This window comes from Pelodiscus sinensis, chromosome 5, assembly GCF_052426305.1.
Source record: "Pelodiscus sinensis isolate ZL-2025 chromosome 5, ASM5242630v1, whole genome shotgun sequence".
Taxonomy (NCBI): domain Eukaryota; kingdom Metazoa; phylum Chordata; order Testudines; family Trionychidae; genus Pelodiscus; species Pelodiscus sinensis.
The window spans coordinates 59387096-59408366 of record NC_143056.1 but is presented as its reverse complement, the minus strand read 5'-3'; the positions used below and the strand labels follow the sequence as shown (position 1 = coordinate 59408366).

At 40.0% G+C, this 21271-nt stretch overlaps 1 protein-coding gene across 22 annotated transcripts in view; it reads right to left on the bottom strand.

The window, feature by feature from the left end:
• RYR3 (ryanodine receptor 3) overlaps nt 1–21271 on the bottom strand; it is a 522680-nt gene that overhangs the window by 90905 nt on the left and 410504 nt on the right. For all 22 annotated transcript variants that reach the window (XM_025189447.3, XM_075927047.2, XM_075927048.2 and 19 more), the window contains 3 exons: nt 15085–15215; nt 12843–13163; nt 10940–11180 (listed from right to left, as the gene is read on the bottom strand). In XM_025189447.3, coding sequence (XP_025045232.1) covers nt 10940–11180; nt 12843–13163; nt 15085–15215 — 693 coding nt within the window. The remainder of the gene's footprint in view (nt 1–10939; nt 11181–12842; nt 13164–15084; nt 15216–21271) is intronic.

Sequence of the window (21271 nt, the reverse complement as noted above, 5' to 3'; positions counted from 1 at the left end):
CTGAAACTAAGTAAACAAGGAGAATGGGATTGGGATAAAGAGCCAAGGGAAGAACAAGGATTGGAACAGGGATAGACTGGAAGGGATAAGGCAGAAAAGGGTAAAGTTTGGGGGATGGGTGGGATGAGTGATGACACATAGAAGAGTCTGTGCCCAGTAGTATGTGTGTCTCTCCACAGCCCAGAATATAACAAGATTTTGAGTTTCAGCATTTCTCTGATGTCAAGAGAGACAAGATCAGTAACCCCCCCTGGAAAAGTAGGTTTCAGCCCCATCTAGTGCTAGTTACACCATTAGATCAAGGGGCAGAGATGTGTGCAGTGGATCTTAGGTTCTAGTCCATGGATAGTCAATATGATGCCTTGGGATGGGATTTCTGGGGGCGGGGGTTCCATTTACTTTTTTAGAAATAGGAGACTATACACACAAAACTGCATTTATAATACTTTATTAAGGTTGAAAGGTGAAGTGCTCATAGTAAAAATCAAGTCACAAATTATGACGCAATCTTTAAGTAAACGATGACATACTATTTTTTCCTCAGAAACCCTGCCTCATTCAGGGCACATGGTTGACATGGTCTGTGTAGTAAAGAATGCGTTTGTCCAACACCCTTTCTGTATTCAGGTGTGTTGTTAATTAGGCAAGGGATCACAAGAAGGGAAAGGACAATTCATCATGGTTAAAGTAGTTGAATGCTGTCTTGGAGAACTGGAGGTGTCCCTGCTTCTAACACAGACTCTATGTGATGCTAAGCAAACCACTTAAACTAGATTTATCACAAGTGGCCATTAACTGTTTGTTCTTCATTTTCTGGGTGTCCAAAATGAGATCCTGGGTTCTAATTTTAAAAGTGCTAAGCACTCACAATTGCAATACAGAATAATGGGAACTGTGCTTTTAATGTGCTATATAATGTTAACTATTGTGAAAAATCAGTTAGAAGTTGTTTCAATGTGGCATCCAAAATAAATGTATAATAATCTCTGCACCACTGCACCTCATCTGTAAAATGGGAATACTATTCTTCATCTCCCAGGAGATAAACTATTTAGTGTTTGTGAAGCAATCAGATACCATAGTGACAAGAGATAAGCAAGGCTCATTCACTGAGCACCATCTATCCTGCACAATAAGTAAGGCAGCGATTCTGAGGGAAAAATAGTATCTAATCATGTATTTAAAGCTGTATTGTAACATATATTCATAAGAGGATCAAAATTAAAGAAGGACAGACAGCCTTAATTCTTGCATTTCCTGACTTTTGAGATCTTGACTTTTCAACCTCAATAGTGCTCAACATAATTTCTGTGAGGATTCTTTGGATTGTCCAAAAGTATCTCTACTTCTATCTCTTCATTATCTTCTGTAAGATTTATTGTACCTTGTGAAAGTTAAAAACTTTTCAAATTGTCTTTGTGGTATTTTATATTTAGACATCTTGCAAGTCAAAGAAAATAAGCTACTCTGTTCTAAAAGGGGAAAACCACACTCTGCTTTTAAATCCCAGCCTATCAAAGCACTTAAACATGTGCTTTACTTTAATCATATGAAAAGTCTCATGAACATCAATGGGACTGCTTTATGTGCTTCAAGTGAAGGGTAAGCTTACGTGTTCCCTTGGATCAGAGACTTAGAAGATAAAGCTTAGGACAGGGGACATTTTATCTAATATATATTGTGTTTGTCTGTCTGCGAGTCCCTTTGTTCAAGAACTCCTCCTAAACAGTAAGAGCCAGGGTCACCAAATTTGGTATGTAGCTTCCTCTTCTACTATCTTAAGCAAGGTCAGAGATGAGCTGTGCCATGACAACTGGAAGCCCCGGGAAAAGGACTGTTTTCCATAATACACAAAGGGAGGGGCTGTTGTTCGAAGGGATGCGATGTGAGGCAGCGAGCCTGCAGGGGACAGTTATCCTGCAGAGTGCCCAAGGGAGTGGCCAGTAGGGTTGGGGCTCTGCCATCTTGCGTACCAGCACACTGAATAAATAGGCCCCTCATCCCAAACCATTCCCCCCTCCTAGCCCTTGGCTGCAGCATGGGGGAGGGAGGGTGGAAGGAGAAAAAGATCCCTGGCAGTGAGAGGGTCCAGGGGCAGAAAAAAGGCCCCTGGTGGCTGATGGGGGAAGGAAACACCTCTGGTGGCCAAAGAGGAGTTGGGGGGAGAGAGGGGAAGAGATAAGAAAAGACCTTGGTGGCTGGAGGGGAGGAGAAGGAGTAAAAGGAAGACACCTGGTGACCAGGGGATGCTTGGGGGAGAAAAAGGCCCCTGGAATCCAGGGGAGGCTGGGGGAAAAAGGAGACCCCTGATGGCCAGAGGGATTGGGGATAGAAAAAAAGCCTCTGGAGGATGAGACCCCACCTCACTCTTGCACCCTCCCTCCCTCTCTCAGCCTCCTGCACTCCCCCCTCCCCTGACATCCCCAATGCCCTGAAGGACCCCACACTGCCAGCCCCCTGCCCTTAAGGACCCAGGCAATGGCAGGTAAGTCTGTGAGTACTTTAAAAATAAAGAACTCCTGTCTATATCTGGTCTAATGTAACCATATCCATTTCTGGGAAACTATGAAGAGTTTCACTTTGCACTGATCATATTGTCCCTGAGATTTAATCTTTTTAGCTGAAATCCTTATCAGTAAAGTTTTATTTATAGGGTTGAGATTCTGTATCACTGATTTAAATTACTCTTGGCTATGTCTTTGCTCTGCCCTTATTTATCACTAGATTCTAAATTCCTCGGTTATATTACCCTCTGAATTTAAACTGTTATATGTACTGCACCCTTTTCCTGACCTTACTAAATATAGTAAGACTTGAGGTCAGTAATGTTCTTGTGTTCTATTTCTTATTGATTTTTCAGGAGGACTCTCCATTCTTCTTTGTGCCAGGTGTCAAAGCTATCCGAATTACTAGTTGTATACTTTTCCCGGCATTAGTTAAAATAATTTACAGATCCATGGAGTGCCCTTGACTTGACTGGGTTGGAAGCTTCCTATTTACTCTACTTTTTAGTCTTGAAACAATTTGCTTATCTTAGCCTTATTAGTTGGATTAAAATTCTACTTTTAACATACTTCCTAATGTATTTTTACTGTGAAGTCTGTGTATTAAATGTCTTATCAATAATTTCCTTTCTCTTAGCAGCAACTGACACACTTTTACCCAACTTGGATGACTTATGAGTCAAGGATCAATGCCCACCTTCTTTAGTCTAATGTAGCTATATTGTTATCTCTGGAATAATGTTTATAATGTTATGCAAGATTTACAGCTTCAGAATAATTCATCTGTCAGAAAGCAGGAGCCACAGGCCTAGGCTAGAACACTAATCTGCCTCTGTAAATTGCAAAGAGAGCTTTGCTGAGATGTCCAGTAATGTGGGATATGCTGCTATCAAAATAGAAATCATCAGTAAGAAATTTTCTAATTTCCATTCTGCAAGCCAGTGTCTCTCATAATTCCAGGCATCTCAGAAATAGTAAACAAGTTAAAAAAGACAGGGAGAGAGTTGGGAAATAAAAAATGTAGCAGGAAAGAATTACCCACCTTTCTGAGAGCTCACTTTCACCTGTATTATTTCTGAACCACTGCTAGCAGTATATTTGTGCCAAAGACCACCACATCCGAAGGAGACAGAAGATCCACTTTGTAGTGCTTAAGGAAGGTGTAAGTTATAAACAAAGTGACCATTTTGCAAATTTGCAAAGTGGACACACTAAGTTTGTTCCATCCGTGAGGTTGTGAAGGATCTTACAGAGTTCACCTTGATGTCTTCTGGGACAGAGATAGGGTAATCTTACTGGTGATGGAGGAGTTGGAAGCTTTGAGTCCCTGGCATTTCACGTGGAAGGACACAAATAGGGGAGTCTGATCTTTTTGAGGATTCTGTATGCTTCAGACAGATGTCAGAAGAGCACTGAAAATCTACGGTATGTCATGACTTTTCAGTGGGACGTTGTAGTGTGGTATAGAAAGAAGGAAGCACCATCTCTTGGGAAGCATAGAAAGAGGAATTTACTTTAGGAAAAAAGAATTCTGGTATCCTGAACACCACCTTGTTTTTGTAGAACATGCAATGCAAAAGCTGAAGGATTGAGAAGTAATGGAGGAAATGATGAAGAGGGATATAATTGCATGGGAGCAAACCTGGAGGGTAGTCAGGTGGCAATGGGAGAAGTATAGAACAGTTTTTTGGAGAGGGGTGGGGTAGGAGGGATTGTTAGGGAGCTTGAAAACATTCCCCATGTAGACCCAGGCTGATCCCTAGCCTCTCCCATTCAGACACATCTGCCTCCGTTACCTTGTGTCCCCGTGTCCCCTTGTGTCCCTTCACCTCCTACACTGCCACTTTCTCCCTCCCCCACATCCTCATATGGCCACACCCCACTTCTATTCAGCTCCCAACTCAATGCTGTTACCTTATTAGATCTTGTGCCCCCATTCCAGACTGCCCCTCCCAGCCCTTCTTAACTACAGTCTATGTGACCTCAGCAGTCCTGAATGCCCCACACTCTCCATCTTCACCCCCATATCCTAGGCTTCTTCATTTGGCCCTGCAGGCAAAGTGCTATGAGAATTAAGGATGTTAACTAGCAGTTAATTGACTGTGAAGTTTATGTTCCCCTAAGGATGAGTGTGACTCTGTTCTTAAGACAGCCTGAACCTTCCTTTCCCTGTAATGACCACTAAAAAGACAGTGTTCATTGACAGATGGTATAGTGAGCTGGTGACAAAGGGTTCTAATGGGACTCATCAATCCTGCATACTAGACTGAGGTGTCAAGTGAGAGAAGGGGCAGAAAACATGAATGAGGCCCTTAAAGAATCTTACCACATTAGGATAGGAAAATACAGTATGGTCTTTGATGGGAATGCATTATGCTATTAGATGGACACATATGGAGCTGACAAAAAGTCTAGATTGTACCCTGGCTAGCAGATAGCCCGACAGTGCTGAAATAAGTATTGTGAAGGAAGACAGATGGTGCTAAGATCTGCAAACAGAAATTAAAAATCATACTAGTTGTGGCTTTCCTGCTTTGGAACAGAACATTCTGAACTTCAGCTGAACAGCATCTTTGTCACCCAACTAGCATCCAAGCTGTCACACGTAAGGAGGTTGAATCTGGGTGCAGGGTCTGACTGTTACTCTGTGAGATGATATCAGGAAGGTGTTCAGTGGATGCACTGAAATGTCCAACAGATCCAAATACCAGAACTACCTGGCCCACGCAGAAGCTACCTTAATCATCACACTTATGCACTGCCTCCGTTTCTTCAGAAACACTGTATAATGGGAATTGGAAGAAAGGCATATATTAGTCCCAGTCTCCAGGGGATGAAAGAAATATCTGGTCAGGGAGTATGGATTGGAATCCCCCCTGGAACAAAATGTTTTGACACTTTTTGTCCTGGTGTGTGGCAAACCAGTCTACTTCTAGGAATCCCCACTTAAGAAAGATATTCTGTGGAATTTAATATCAGACAAACTAGTAGTTATTATTGAGAATTGTGTGCCAAGTTGCTCTGCCAAAGTATTCTGAAGACTGGGAAGATATAGAGCCACTGGTGTGATGTAATCTGGAATGCATCAACGTCAGTTGCACAACTTCCTGACCCAGTAGAGACTTGCTTCCCCTTGTCTTTTAACATAATGCATAGAGGTAGCATTATCTGTCAGCACTTGGATTGTGGATCCAGGGAGAAGAGGTAGGAATTGTCTGCCAAGTATGTTGCTCTAAGCTCTAAGAAATGTATGTAGATATAAAATTCCTGAGGGAAAAACAGACCCTGAATTTGAAGGTGATTTTGACAGGCCCTGCCAGACATCCCTGAGTGGAGATCTCTATCAGTAAGGTTTTGGCAGGCAGGAAGAGGTCACAGAAGTGTATTCCTTTACTCATAGGAACAGCATCTGTCTACCTGTTTTCACAAGGGAATGACTTGTTGCAGGACCATAACCACCATAGCCATCTGGTGTCTGATAGGAAGCTACACTGATTTCAGCCACCCTTACATGGACAGTACGTGAAGTTTGGCAAAATGTGTCATACATATGCATGAGGCCCTGTGTACAAGAATTATAAGGCATGTCCTTACTGATGTTTTTGGGTGCTACTGAAGTTGATTTGTTGAGGTTTACTATTGTTTGGAAGCTCTTTAAGACCTCTAAGATGCTGCTATGGATATTATGCTTTGAGTCAGAATTGGTGTGGGTTTTCCCTGTTGACTCTAAGGTCCAGCAAGGCAAGAGATTTTAAATTACTTGGACTGAGGCAGTTTTAGGAAAACTCATTGCCTTAACCAAGTGAAATCACACTGTGGGCCAGTTATTTCTCCCCTTGCACTTTATGCTTTTCTTCACTTCCATCCTCCTGCCTCTCTAGGACCCCAGGTTGTACTATTTTACCTGTCTGGGATGACCTATACTGCTTATTTGAGGAGGGAGATTTCACTGTGGAAATGGCAGATGATGCAGGTTTTCTAGAATTTGACTGCACACCCCAGGATCAAACCATACAGCAATGGTTAGTCAGGTGTTTGGGAGCTCAGATCAAATCTCAGCTCACTAGGCCACTAATAAAGAGGAAGTGACAGATTACTGTGGCCCATCTCTGATGTGTGAGGAGGCCTTCATCAAGCTCTCAAGGAGTAGAGAATAATGCAGTCACTGCAGTTGTTATTTCTCAATGCCACAAGCAGTAAGAAGGAACTGAGGGACAGGTGGGTTTATTCTTTGCATTATACCTTCTGGTGGGTGGGTGTGCAAGGACACATAGGCTGCAGACACAGCTTTCACACTGTTGACCAAAAGATCCAACCTTGCATGCATGGAGTGCATCTGCACTAAGAGTTTAATCAGTGTGGGGATCACTCAAGGAACTATTTCTTAGCCAAACTAGACTTCTGTTTACATTTTGGGTATGTCTATACAGCAAAGAAAAATCGGTGGCAGATTCATGCTAGCGTACTCGGGATCGTGCAGCTTGGGCTGTGGGGCTGTTTCATTGCTATGTAGACTTCTGGGCTCAGGCTCCCATGCCAAGAGTCCCAGAGCCTGGGATCCAGCCTGAGCCCAGAAGTCCACATAGCAACAAAACAGATTTGCAGTCTGAGTCCTGTGAGCAGAGTTAGCTGGTACAAGCCAGCCACAGGTTTTCCTTTGCTGTGTAGACATATTCTTAGAAAGTAGGAAACATATTTAAAGGAAAAATGGTCTATGTACACATGGAAGATGTTTATACACCAATGGGAAAAAAACAAGGATCTTGCTTCTTTAGCCTTGTCTACATTATATTTTTAACAGCATTCACAGGTATACTTCTGGTGTGTATATCTTCATAATTCCACTGACTTCTATTGGACTATGCTGATTTGCACTAGCACAGGATCTGGTTTGAGCTACCAGGTTGAGCTACTTGACAGTGCCTGCTAAAGAAGTTTCATTTGCAAGACACCGAGGGTAGATTTTTCAAAACCACTAGTACATTAGGCACCCAAATCCCAATTTCAACAGTGATTTAGGCACTTAGGCTTTAAGTTCCATGGGTGCATATTTGCAGAGCAGAGATGTTCTTTTATTTAAACAAAACAAACAAACCAAACCCCATTATCACCAACAAGGTGGGAGGGAGTAATGCAAAAGCATTACTGGCAGGGCTGATATTACCAGCTATTAGTGAGGTTTTTGGACACTTCCTATTATAAGACCCTGTTTGTGGTTGTTCATATTTTACCAAACCTTAACCAATCAGGCTGCAATTTTCCATAGCACGTGTCTGCAGCAGGTTAAATTATTCTGTAAATGTCAGCAAGTTCCAAGAACTAGGCTAAGGACAAATAAGTTATTTTACAATTTTAAAAACAAAATCTGGTAACCTTTTCTTTGAGCACTTCTAGCTTCCTCATATTTGAAGCTGGAGCTTGTGCAACTTTAAGTTCGTCCCTTTATTTGTATGCAGTATGATACAGTCTTTAAGTACACGGTTACATACTATTTTTTCCTAACGACGCCCACCTTATTCAGTGCACAAAATATATCTGCTCTAGAGTTGAATAAGGATTATGTAGTGAAGTGACATTTGTTCCAGAAGTTGGACGGTGTGTAATACAGTTGGCTAGATTTGTTTTTTAATTGAATGTTTTTTCATCAGAAAATGTGGATTCATCAACATTAAAATGCTTAGAAGGAAAATGACAATTCAGAATAAATTCCAGTGGAAACCAAGCAGATTTCTAAACTTGCCTGGCATTTTGCCTGTTCCTCAGTAGTGTATATTAATAAATCCAGAGGAGCCCAGGCACTGTTACCTCAGAGCTGGGATTCCCAGAGCTTCCAGGGTCCCTGAGCTGCCTAACTCCCAAGTCTCCTGGCAGCTTAGAGAACCTCAGGGAACACATACATGTCAAAACAAAATGTCATTTTGACCATTTCTAAAGTTATTTGCATTCCCACAGGACAATTCAAATATTTTGCTTTCATTCTGTTTTGGATTTTGTTTAATATCACAACTTTTTGCAGAGGAGGAATGCTGCTTTCCAGCCAGCCCTAGTGTGTGGTGAATGAAGCTTGGGATTCCAGAAACAAAAAAGTCACAGTCTTATGGTAAAAGTAGCTAAATGCTGCTCTGGAGAACTGCATTCTGTCCCTGCTTCTACCAAAGTCTTCGCATGTAATGCGAGGCAATCACTTAAGCCAAACTGTTAAGTGCATGTTCCTCATTTTCTGGGTACCTGACTTGAGACTGTGGAATCTGATTTATAGAATTGCTGCGCACTCACAGTTGCAACTAGTATATGCTATATAATGCCAAACAGTTCTGAAAAACCAGTTCCCTAAGTCACTCAATTCAGGCACCCAAAACGAGTGGAAACTCTTTACCTTAATCTATGCAAACCTCCAAGAGAATAAATGGGGATAAGGTTATTCCCTCTCCTCACAGGAGTGTTGTGAATACTTGTGAAGCACTTAGAAATTATTATGATGAGAGTCAATTATCTTTGGAACAGATCTTGAATAGTGTACGGTAAATTAGCAGTGCCATACACTGAATAATGAAGAAAAAACAAAACATTGAAACGTTTCTCTTCATGTGAACACCATCCATCTTGTGCACTGAGTGAGTCATGGACCTATGAAAAATATAATATGTGATCATGTAAGCCTAAGAATACATATGCAAAAGGGATTAAATTAAACTTGCATAGGCTACCTTAATATTGGCAAGTGTAAACTTCTGGGTGCTTGATTTTCCAATTACAATAATCTCTGTCTCTCTCTCTCTATATATAGATATATATATATATATATATATATATAACCTTATATAAATAAGGTTTTCCTGCTGGACGACAGAATGTTCTTGCCAGGTGACAGAATGACATCATCACATAATAAGTGTCAATAGGCATCACCCCCATCAACTAATCTTGTCCCTGCTCTGGTGGGAAATGAAGGAGTTTGGGGGAGTGGAGGCAGGAAGCTCCAGCCGGGAGGGGAGCTCACAAGCAGGGATGAGAGCCATGGGCCCTTGCTGCAGCCCACTGGGGTGGGGAAAGAAGCAAGAGAGAGGATATTTGTCCCAAGAGAGTATGACAGCTATGGAGCCAGAATGTGAGGGAGTCCCCGTGTGAAGTGTGTGGCTGGAATCACCGCAGAGCACAGAGCTACAGCCCTGGAATGCCAGTGGAGCCGCCACTGTTCCTGAGGGGTCCAGAGATATCAGGGTCTTGACATGGGCTTTTCTGTTTTGTTTTTTCTTTGCACAAGAGGAGGAATGAAGTCCGTCCCAGAGATGAAGAGGGGCAGGCTCCTGCTAATTCCACCTGCTGCCTCCTGCTGCCAAGGTCAGGGTGGCAGGGCTGCGGGATGGGGTTTTTGCGGATTTCCTCTCACAGCACTCCCTGCCTGCACTCCCTGCCTGCAGTCCCACTACACCAATTTGACTGCATGACTGCCTCATGAGTTCGCGTGGGCAGGCCTGGGGTGTGGGGGCAGGGAGTGAGGGGCAGCTGGGAAGCTGAAGAGGAAAAGCAGGGCCAATATGGCCGGCAACAGAATGTTTCTGCCAAGACACAGAATTATGTCATCACGTCATCAGTGTCAACAGGCTCAAAACAAAAGTGGCTGGGTGCGGGGAGGGGTGTGTGTGTGAGAGAGTGTTGGCAAGCATAGCAGCTAGAGAGAGGGGGGGTTGGAACGTGTAGCCACCAGAAAGAGGGGGGGTTGGCGCGTGTAATGAGCAGGTGGCACAGTACCTTAGTCTTCTTTTAACACAATTTTTGTACTTTGTGTTTGCATTAAATACAACAATATTTATATTTGTTCCTGAAAAACTGACTGGTTATTTACTGATAATGTATAATAATACAGTGTTCAGATTTGGTAATTTGAACTGGAGAAAGGGGTTAAAATATCTTGTGGAATGATTGAAGTAAATTATTCAGAATAATACTTAATGCTTGTTGAAAATTTGGCCATTCCAAAACTTTAAAAAATGCTTTCCAGAAGATTTTGGAGTCTCAGGCATAATCATCTCTGGGAGAGATGGAATGCTGTCCACTGCACAACTCCAGAAATACAATAAATGATCTAAATCCTCCTTTGATCTGAGATTGATACATCATTGTCTTTAACTACTGTGGGATGCTGTTTTCCATCTGACATGAACAGTCTAAAAATGACACTCCCATTGTCTATTATTCCTGTTATAGTCCTAGAAAACAATTTAAAATTCAGAGACAAAATAAAGCAAATAGATTTTTACATAGGTGAAATTTTAAAGTACTGGTATGTCATGATAACAACTGAAGACCCATATGATATTCAAAGCTTTATGTATCAAGATTCCAGTAAATTCATAGTACTCTTTATAAGCTTTCTTCTTGAACCATAGATTCAAAGTAAATTGATTTGTTGAATTATTACTACACTTTCTTACCTGTTGTTGTCTACATAACGTATCAGCATTGGGTAGAAAGCGTAGAGGTCTCGGCAAAGAACTGCAAATTCATCTAGAATGAGTAGCTCTGCTTCTTGGGTATCACTTTTACTGTCCGCTTTCAGTTGTTCTTCCTCCATCACTATCTTTATAGCTTTCTTCTTTAGTTTCTCCAGGGTTGGAATAAAGTGTGTTTTCAACAGATCAGGTCTTGCTTTGCTGATAATAGGCTGAGCAAAAACTATACATTGGGGGAAAAAATAATTCCTGATTGTTTTATTCTTGTAAATGCTAATGCTTTTTATTTCTATAATGCCTTGTCATGCAATGATCTCGGAATATATTATACCTGCTAACAAAGCATCACAAGAACTGTGAAAGGTAGCTGTTATATACAGAGATGCAATTGTGATGATATCTTATAATTGGGAATCTGGAATGTATGAATTATAATCCTAGATTTGTTAGTTAATCCAATTGTGGCCTTGAGTAAATGGGACCTCTTTTACTCCATCAAAATATCAATTTCTGTAAAACAGGAATGACAATACAAATACTCTCCCTTCTCAGAAATATTGTGAAGTTCAATTTGATAGCATCTGCAAAGCAATCTGAACATGAAAAAGCTACAGAAGTGCTAAGTGTTATTGTTATTTCCATCACTTTCACAGATGGGAAACAAAGAGACAGAGAAGATAAACTTGCTTAAGACACAATGCAGGTCTCTCTGTAGGCTCCCAGAGACCAGGCTGTAAACACTGCAAAATACTTCCTTCTTCGTTGAATATACACTCAGATCCTGTGAACACTGGGTTTTGCAATCAGTTGGTAAAGTTTTACTGATTTCAAAGGAGTTTCTCATGATTTGTGAGAAAGTGTTACCCACAGAGCTGCTTGAAAGGAGGTGCCCCCAGAGTTGAAAGGAAAATTTCTATAAAATGTAATAAAAATTATAACCTTTTTGTAGACTTTCTGAATCACCTAATGGAAAATTATATCCCTGCATTCTATAAAATGATTAAAAAATCCTGAAGAAGGAATAACATTATCTTTTAAATTCTGTAAGTTTTAGAGTAATAGATTAATACATACTAAATTCTTTGTGACTTTTCTGTAAGGTCAGTCTTACTAGCTATTCAAAATGTGGCATTTCTACTGAGATGGTCAATTAGGGCACCTTGATGTGGCATGGTCATCTGGAACTTAGACATCTAATTGGATTCTTCACAGCATATTTATTTTATGGCCATTTCCTGAATACTTTCTGTGTTTTTGCCTAGCTATGCTATAAGGAATTTGATTCATGGACAATATACTCCTATATATGTGTGTTGCACTGGGCTCATTATTGATGGCACTACATATACATAAAAAACCTTTTGAAAGATCAAAACTGCTTCCTCCTAGTTGTAATTATATTCTGAATTTCTTCCCATTATTAACTATTATGTATGATCATGTAACAGTAAATGGTATTAAATTAAATACTACTACAGTAGACTTCTGATAATCCGGAACCTATGGGACCTGGGTGGTCCCGGATTATCAAATATGCCGGACTATCAGGAGGTACTATAAGCTGGTTATATATATACTGTATACATTATATACTGTATATAAAGTGTTTTTAACCCTTTTTATTGTACATACTGTATACAGCATACTGTAATGTTTTAGTTTTTTAAGCCTTTTTTACCCTTTTTGTTCAGTTCAGCTGCTGCCGCTGTTACCTTGTGACTCATTTTTTTGCCAAAGCTCACTCACTAGGCTCTTGCCATTTTGATGCTGGACTATCAGGAGTGCTGGACTATTGGATGCCGGACTATTGGAGTTTTATTGTATTCCTATGGTGAAAGCAAATAGATGTAATTAATCTTTTAAAAATCATAGTTAGTATAACTACCTGCAATTCTCTTCATCCAAGATGCTTCATCTATTCCCAGGTTGTTGTTGATGATTTTCAGAATGTTTCCCAGAATGATGCTGAGTTGCTCAGAGGTTACCATTGTGCAGCAAGATCCAGCACTTTTAGGTATATTCTCAGATCCTTTTTCCCACCAGTAGGACAAATAGTTGCATAGCATGGGTAAAATAACCTCAATCACATGGGGCATTTCAGTGTACCTGGCTCCAGACTCTGCTAAATCATTAATTTCCTTCATTAATCCATCTAGCTGAGGGATTTCTGTACACATCTCTTGAACTGTATCTGGCATACCTAAAACTGCATATTGGGGTAGAAAACAAAAGTGTTATACTTAAAAAGGGTATTTGCACATGTGTATTCAAGGTCTAAATGGTTTAAAAACAAAGAATAAAGGGTTAATTAAAATAAGTAATTTAAGATTGAATTCTGTCCCTTCTGCTGTGCATAGCTGAGACAGGATTTGAGGGTCGGAAAGGACCCTCCCAAATGCCAGACTTTACTGAGGTAGATAAGTAGCTATGTGGTGGCGGTGGAGCTCTCTACAAGCTATAAGGGAGGATTCCTACCTTCACAGAGCTAGCTGCTGCCCAGCCCAGCTATATGGGCTAGAAGCAAAAGGACTGAAGATTTAGTCCATATTGCTGATCTACCATGTTATATATTCAAAGTGCTGGAGAAATAATAACTATACACAAACACTCCTGTGAATTATAATAATATTATCCCTATTTTACAGTTGGGAAAGAAAAGGCAGAGAGGTTAAGTGATATGCCCAGTGATCCAGTATCACAGCTGAGATTAGAACTAACTTGCTATTAGTTCCCAGATTCAATCTTCTTCACTAGACCTTGCTGCCACACTCCCACAAAAAGACAAGGTTAGGCAATTACATTTCAGGCAGAAACTTGAATGGAACAGCAACAGCTGAATATAACCAGTGAAAGAAAAATTAGTTTGTGGCTTTGAAACATGATCTGCATAGGATTGTCACAGTAAATCTTACCCCTCTCCTCATACTATTTCTGCCCAACCCTGGTCTGGACTCTAAAGAGAGGCTCGATTGGGGAACTTTGTATTTCCTGTTCCACCTCCATATATTAATCAGAGATCTGCCCTCTTTAACATCCTATTCACCAACTGACTATGCAGCCTATTTCATTGCCAAATATGCTAGAACAACTGGCCTGTCACCACTGTTACTGTTGTTACAGCTGTCAGGTAGGGAAGCTGTAGACCATGGGTTCCCAAACTGGGGGGCATGCCCCCTGGGGGGGGTGAAGAAATTCGGGGGGGGGGGGTGCGAGGTGATCCAGCCTCCCCCCACCATCAAGTTTTGCTGCCCCTGTCAGTGTTTTGGTTTATTTTTTCCTCAACAAGTTTTGCTGCTATTTTTGGGGGGAGGAGGCGGGCATGAGGGTTTTTCAAAAATCAAAAAGGGGGTGTGATGCCAAAAAGTTTGGGAACCACTGCTGTCAGTTGCATCCATGATAGGTTTGTTTGCTTTGGAAAGGTTGTGGTCTGAAGAGGAGAAAGAGCAATAGGAAACTGAGGGATTTTTGTTTGGGTACAGTCTAGATTTGACTGATTTATTTTGGCAGACAGCAAATATAATTGACTGAGGTAAAGAGAGTCAAAGCATGCCATAAGGGCCAGCTATGCTTTCAGGGATAATGGGACCCTATAAATGAAGTCAAACTAATCCCATTCTGTCAACCTAGTGGGACTGGGAATCCACATGGTTGGGGGTCAATGTCCATCACAAATTCTTTAACTACATGGAACAATAATACTCATGAAGTCCACAGAATGATTCCTTAATCCTAGACATAAATATTTTGTTTTCTGTTTTCACAGGCAAAACTTCATCCTCACCTCCTTCCCTCCAAAACCCATTATGCCTTGGATGCACTGAACCGGGTCAGACAATTGTGTCCCTCCTCAAATTTTGTAGTGCAAATATGCTCTTAGACCAACCCCTGAGTACAACAAAATACAGTTTTATCAAAAAGAATTCAAAACAATGTTCAGAAAAACACGATAAGGGAAACTATGTCCACCCAGCTTCAACCACAGTTTAGCAAGGACACAAACAGTAAGCAATGCAAAAGCAGGAGAGTTATTTACTTAACCACACTTTTATTTTTCTCATTGTTTAGATTTCTTCCCACTATCTGAAGTGCAGCAAATGGCTTTTTATATTCTGAAGTACAGTACTTACTGGCTCGCTCTCTGGCAGTTTTTGTGTTGAAGACAGAGAGTGGGTTGTAACAGTTCAGAGAAGGTTCAAGGAATGCAACTGGAATAGCTGCAGCAAGGGATGCTAAGCACTCACCAAGTGCTGGCCGCTGCCTATAAAGAAATAGGTAATTAATGTGATTTCAAAGGAAAACACTTTCTTAAAATTTCAGCACACATTATACAGAATTATCAATTTTTATTCCAATTTTGTTTACCATTTTATCAAACTATGAATTTATTTGCTATTTTGGGGAAGATGGTGTGTTTCTCACATAAACATACCTACAGCATATAATAATGCACTGTGAGTTCAATAGGAAGATACAGCAGTATGAAAACCCAGTGTAAATGGCATTTCACATTAAAATAAGAATAAACCGTTCTTGAAGAGTTTATTATCCTGAAGCAAGGATATTATATTTGATTATTATAATTTTATTTCTTAAATCAGATTGCAAACTAAGGATTTTGAAAGATTTCAGACAAATATTGTTATTCATAGGGTATCTGTTGAATTGTACCACTTCCTGATACATTATTTCATAAGTCAGCTAAGCAGAAGTACATCCATTTAGAAGAAAAGTTTGCAATTACAATTGAAAGCAGAATTGATAAAGCTGATGTGTAAAGATCACACTTGCAGATAGTGGACACAATAAAATGAAGCACTGTTAACAAAATGTGCCAGTACCTGGCTCTTGTTAAGTAGATATTTGTATGAGTAGTAAGGTCCATTGTTGTCCACTAGAGATTATGAAAGGCTTCAAAATTACCAAATAAGCCTTCCATGTTTGTAGCATATAAATGGGAAAAAGGACCAGAGTTATAGAACATTTTACCAGCATCTATGGCTTTTTGCTGCCGTTTCCTTTATTTAATTTGATTTCTGCTGCCTCATCTTCTTTCCCCACCAAAGAGATATGCCCACAGCACACTCTTGCAGCTGAGGTTTATTATTAGCTACTTCAAGTGTGCCATAAAATGACCTTCCTCAAAATATTTAGATACATATTTTCCTCTTAGTATATACGAGAAAGAGACTAACTTCAGGAACACTAAAGAATAAGCCAATATTAATATGAATTACACTGACCTATCAAGAGAATTCTATGCCCAGGAATGTAACCATACAGCCTTACATGTCCAGAAGAGAGATATCCTCACATTTTCCACCCATATGGCAGCACATTGGGCTAGCTGCAAGACTTTCTGAAGACTTGCTAAAGAAATTATTTCTATCTTGTATTACAATAAATTAGGATCATCCAGTACAAAGAATTCTGGAACTCTGTCACATCAAGCAAGTGAAAGTCTATCAACAACTTCAACTTCTGAAATAGAGCACTCTTCCTCCGACTTCCCTTATTCCTCGTACAATGAGGGTAACAGGAGTTGGAGTAAGACGTCCTCCAGCGTAACAGTATTTTGATACTATTTCAAAATAACTGCCTGCTGTGTAGACGTGGACTAAATTATTTCACAGCTGCGGAATTATTATTTTGTAGATGCGGACTAAATAACACTTGCAGTGTAGACATACCCTAAGAGAGACATATGAAAATAAGCTTAAAGGTGGAAAAATGATCTTTTCTGGAAGCCATCCACAATCAAAATGAAGCTGTAATCAGTATTCCCTCTAAGATGTGCGGCAACACAGCTTTACAGGTGATTAATCAGTCCTGCCCAGTCAGAGACTCAGGGCTCTTTGCACAGAGCATAGAGAGAATGGGGCTTGTAATAGGTCTGATCACAAAATATGAAACATTCCTTTTGAATATAAATGAGGTGATAGTGCTCTCTTGCATTCTTATGCTGTCTTTGCTCTTCTGATCACAGGTGGCAGATGTTGTAGGTAGGGAGTGGATTTGCCTCCCCACATTGATTTGGAGCCCACCAGGGTAGATGGTGTTCAGTCGCGCTGCCTACTCAATGTTCTGGGATGGCCTGGAGTCCTGAATCTGAGGGCATGGCAACCATGCTAACCAGCTGTCCAAACACTGGGGTTGGGGGTGCAGAGACTGCACTATCTAGCCACCCACAGCACCAAAGCTGTGGCCAGGACTGTGGCCAGGCCATCAAGGGGCTCTGGGTGGTGAGGCTAATGTGCACCAGGGTTCAGGTCTCATCACTGGCTGTTTGGTGCTGGAGCTGTGAACCACAGGGAGGATGCTTTGAGCTCCTGTGCAGCAGGGAGCAAGAAGGAAAGGGAGAGAAGGGAGGGGAAAGGATGGAGCCTTGAGCATACCAGGTGGGACCAGGGCTAGCCTCACCTGGAGGCTGGGTCACGGGCCACCCATGCTTCTGATGCATGGAGATAATGCCAATATAGCATCAGAAGTCTATGTAGTTAGTCATCACATTTTAGAGATTCAGCTTCCAACTACAGATGGACCATAAACTGTGCACACAAATGACAGCATTTACATAGGCAATGAAAACCACATGTGTGTGCACAAATACAAGTGAGGGACAGGCTACTTTGTAAATCTGATCCTTAGTGTTCAACTATCATCAGCAAATTTAGATAAAAACGTGTGTATCTAACATGAGCATGTACCTACTCCATGTACAAACCCCATGTTTCTGTGCATAACTAGGGACTTGTGTGCACAGTTCTGCTAACCATACATGCAAATATCCCTTTGTACAGATTTTTAGACTGCAATTTAGATACCCAGGGCTAAATTCACTTCAGAGTTTGTGACTTTTGCTGGAGGGTGACAAAGAAGGGGGCAGAGAGGCACAAGGCACCTGCCATGTATTCTACATCAGTGACACTCTAAGAAACCAAATCAGCCTCACAATGAAGTTATAAAATTTTCTATATCACTCAGTCATTTCCAATTTTCAACAGATTTTATATACTTGTTTATTTGTTGTTACTTCAGTATGTTTATCTTAAAGACATTTGTTCTCTGCCAGTTCTACTAGCAGCAAAGATCTAAAAAGGTATTTTATCATAATCAATGGGTGCAGAATGTTCAGATTAATAGTGAAATAATATTTTTTAAAACTTAGTGATTACACACTCTGCAAATGAGAAACATTGTTTCAACATATGACATTAGGACAAATTGCCTCATAAAATCCAATATCCATAAATATTAAAAGATACTCTCTGACACTCAGTTGGGTGGACTACAAATATACATAGATTTAATTTCCAATCAATTTACAGTTAAAGGGCCAATATGGGCAAGGACTGAGGAAAAAAAAAAGCTTTAGCAGCAGGCCAGCAACTTTCCAGATAATCATTTCTATTGTGTTTCAAGAAATCACATCTCTAAGGCTATGTCTACATAGCAGCATTATTTCAGAATAATTGACATTATTCCAAAATATGTCTACACTACTAGCAGTTATTTCGACAATGTCAAAATAATGTAGAGCTGGAGGACTTCTTACTCTGACTCCTGTATCCCTCATTTTACAAGGAGTAAGGGAAGTCGGAGGAGGAATGCTCACTCTTAGACTTCCTGCTGTGTAGACAGCTCTAAAAGCCAAAATAAGCTATTTCAACTTAAGCTAAGCAATTGACTTAGCTCAAGATGCATAGATTATTTTGGTTTTAGCCCTGCTGTGCAGACGTGCCCTAAGAGAAGGGAATTACACTTCCTGAATGGTCTGTATTATGGACTGCATGTTACAAGAGTTTTTTTTTTAAATTAGTAGCCTGCACCTCCCATCTAGCCATAAAAGAAAAGGAAAACTGCTTGGATCTGCTTGTGCCCTCCAGGTTGAGAGCCCACAGCCGAGGAATAATGGCATTGCGCAAGAGGGTTTTTGTTGCGCAGTAAGGAGCAGTGTAGACAGCTCCTTTTGGTGCAAGAGCCTCTTCTGCAAAATGGCAGCTCGTTAGATATGCAAATGAGGCTTGGCGATATTCCATGCTTAGCCTCATTTGCATATTTCTCGTGCAAGAAGCCGTGAATGTAGACATAGCCAAAGACTGCAAAACAAAGCTTCACAACACAATGTTTATCTATTTTTGTAGAGTCTTATTCTGAGACTCTACAAAAATACTAAAGCCTATTGTAGAAAGGCAGCTTTATATACTGCACACTGTATTTACCTTCCTGAACTAGGGAAGTGCTGAATTCTGAAAAGACAAAAGTAGTAACCTACAACATAGTCTCTTGTTGCTTCACCACTCATCTTATTAAATGAGAGATAATAGTGAAAATGATCAGTGGAAGATTTTAGTTGCATGGAACCTAAAGGGAAATGGTGTAGGATGAGTTACCTTTTAAAAAATACATGCAACGATGGTAGAACCAGTATATGCATTGCTTAATATTACTGAACTATAGCATTACCAATAAAACTAAGTCTGGTGAGTCTAATACAACTACAGCTTTGCTATACTTGTGACTTACTATCTGGGATTTTGACTTACCACCTGCTCTTCAAGTGCCCACCAACAGATTGTAATATTTGGATTCAAGTTCCATGTAAGAATGAAGTTATGCAAATCTATATCCCTGATTTATCTGTTCTATTTCTCAGTGCAAGATGGTGACATTTTTGTAATAATTATTGTGTAAACAATTGGCAATAAAATGATCTTATATAACTGGAAAACATTAAAAATATTTATGTTGGTCTGAGTATTTTATATAACACTGTATATAAGAGACTATTCTCCTTAGAAGCTTACTAGTGATTCATCCTCTCCAGAGAATGACTTTAGTAACGCTCATATAAGGGGTTACATAAGATCAACCTACCTTTCTTCTTTTCAAATGTTCTCTACTTTTTATTGATTGATTTATCACAGAGTACATGTAAACATCCCTATTGTCAAGTGAATTCACTGCCCATAATAACCTATTTCTCTGCAATTTCTGTATTTGTTCTTGTCATCAATATTTTCTGGAGAGAGGCTTTTTCCTGATTATACAATATTATATATACATGAATAAAAATGAAAGAAAAAAATGCAGGACAATTTTAACATAAGGTCACTTTATCGCATAGTAAAAACTTAGTCGTTTTATTGGCAGGAAAGAAATGTAAAAGGTAGAAATAGAATACACATAAAATCCCCATATTAAAGATGTGTATTTCTGTTTATATCCTTTTTCTGATAAATAATATTATGAACCAATATCAGAAACAGAAACCCCAGAACATTTCAGAATAAAAAGGGTTTTGTAAGATTCAAAATTAGAATCCCAATCATTTTTCATAGTGAAGATTTTTTTTTAATTTAAAAAGGAAAATTGAAATAAAATCATATATAAATACTGAAAATTTAGTATGTTACTTTAACGTCTTTATACAGATGTGAAATCTTAATTTTTTTTATCTCACCCAAGTAGGAAAAATTGAGTCCATTTACAAAAATGAGAAATTTAGTAAAAATAATCTAAAGGCAAAAGTAAGGAAAATAGTATCCTTAGCCTGGAAGCTCCTTTAATGATATCATATGATAGCGTGAGAAGGCATGCATTAAGTTACAAGACACAAAAGATTATTCAAACCAAACAGCCTTACTTTTCATAAATGGAAATCCAATTAAAATAAAGCCAATGCAAGGGAGTACAAACAATGCAGGTAAAACAAAAAATAGAAATCAGAAGAACTAACAAGAAATTTTAAGAGCAAATAGCCAAGTATATAATAAAAATTATTTCAATATTTAAGAACCACTAAATCTGAGAATCTATGGGTTCAATGGACTATTAAGATGTAAAAGGAGCAACCATAGAGAGCAAATTATTTCTTTCAACAAAGGATGATGGGGCATAGGTGCCAATGCCATTGGTGCTATGGGGCTGGAACAAGGAAAAATAATGGGTGCTCATCCCCCCACTGGCAGCCCATGGATCTGCATCTCTCCCATCCTCCGAGTACCTTCTGCCCACTACAAATCAGCTGCTCAGAAGAATACAAAAGGTGCTAGGGAGGGAGAAGAAGTGGAGGTAGTGTAATGGGGAGAGAGTGTAATAGGATAGGGGGGGGTGAAGCAGGAATGTGAAGAGATGGGGTGGAGGCACAGTAGGGCCAGAAAAGGGTAAGGCTCAAAGGAAGGGGTGGAGTGGGGGATGGGTCCTGGGGGTCAAGTACCCCTGGGATCTGAGTAAGTCGGCATCTATGAATGGGGAGAGAACTAACTGGAAATATTAGTGCCAGGGAATAAAGATGTAAGAGAATTAATTTTCAGA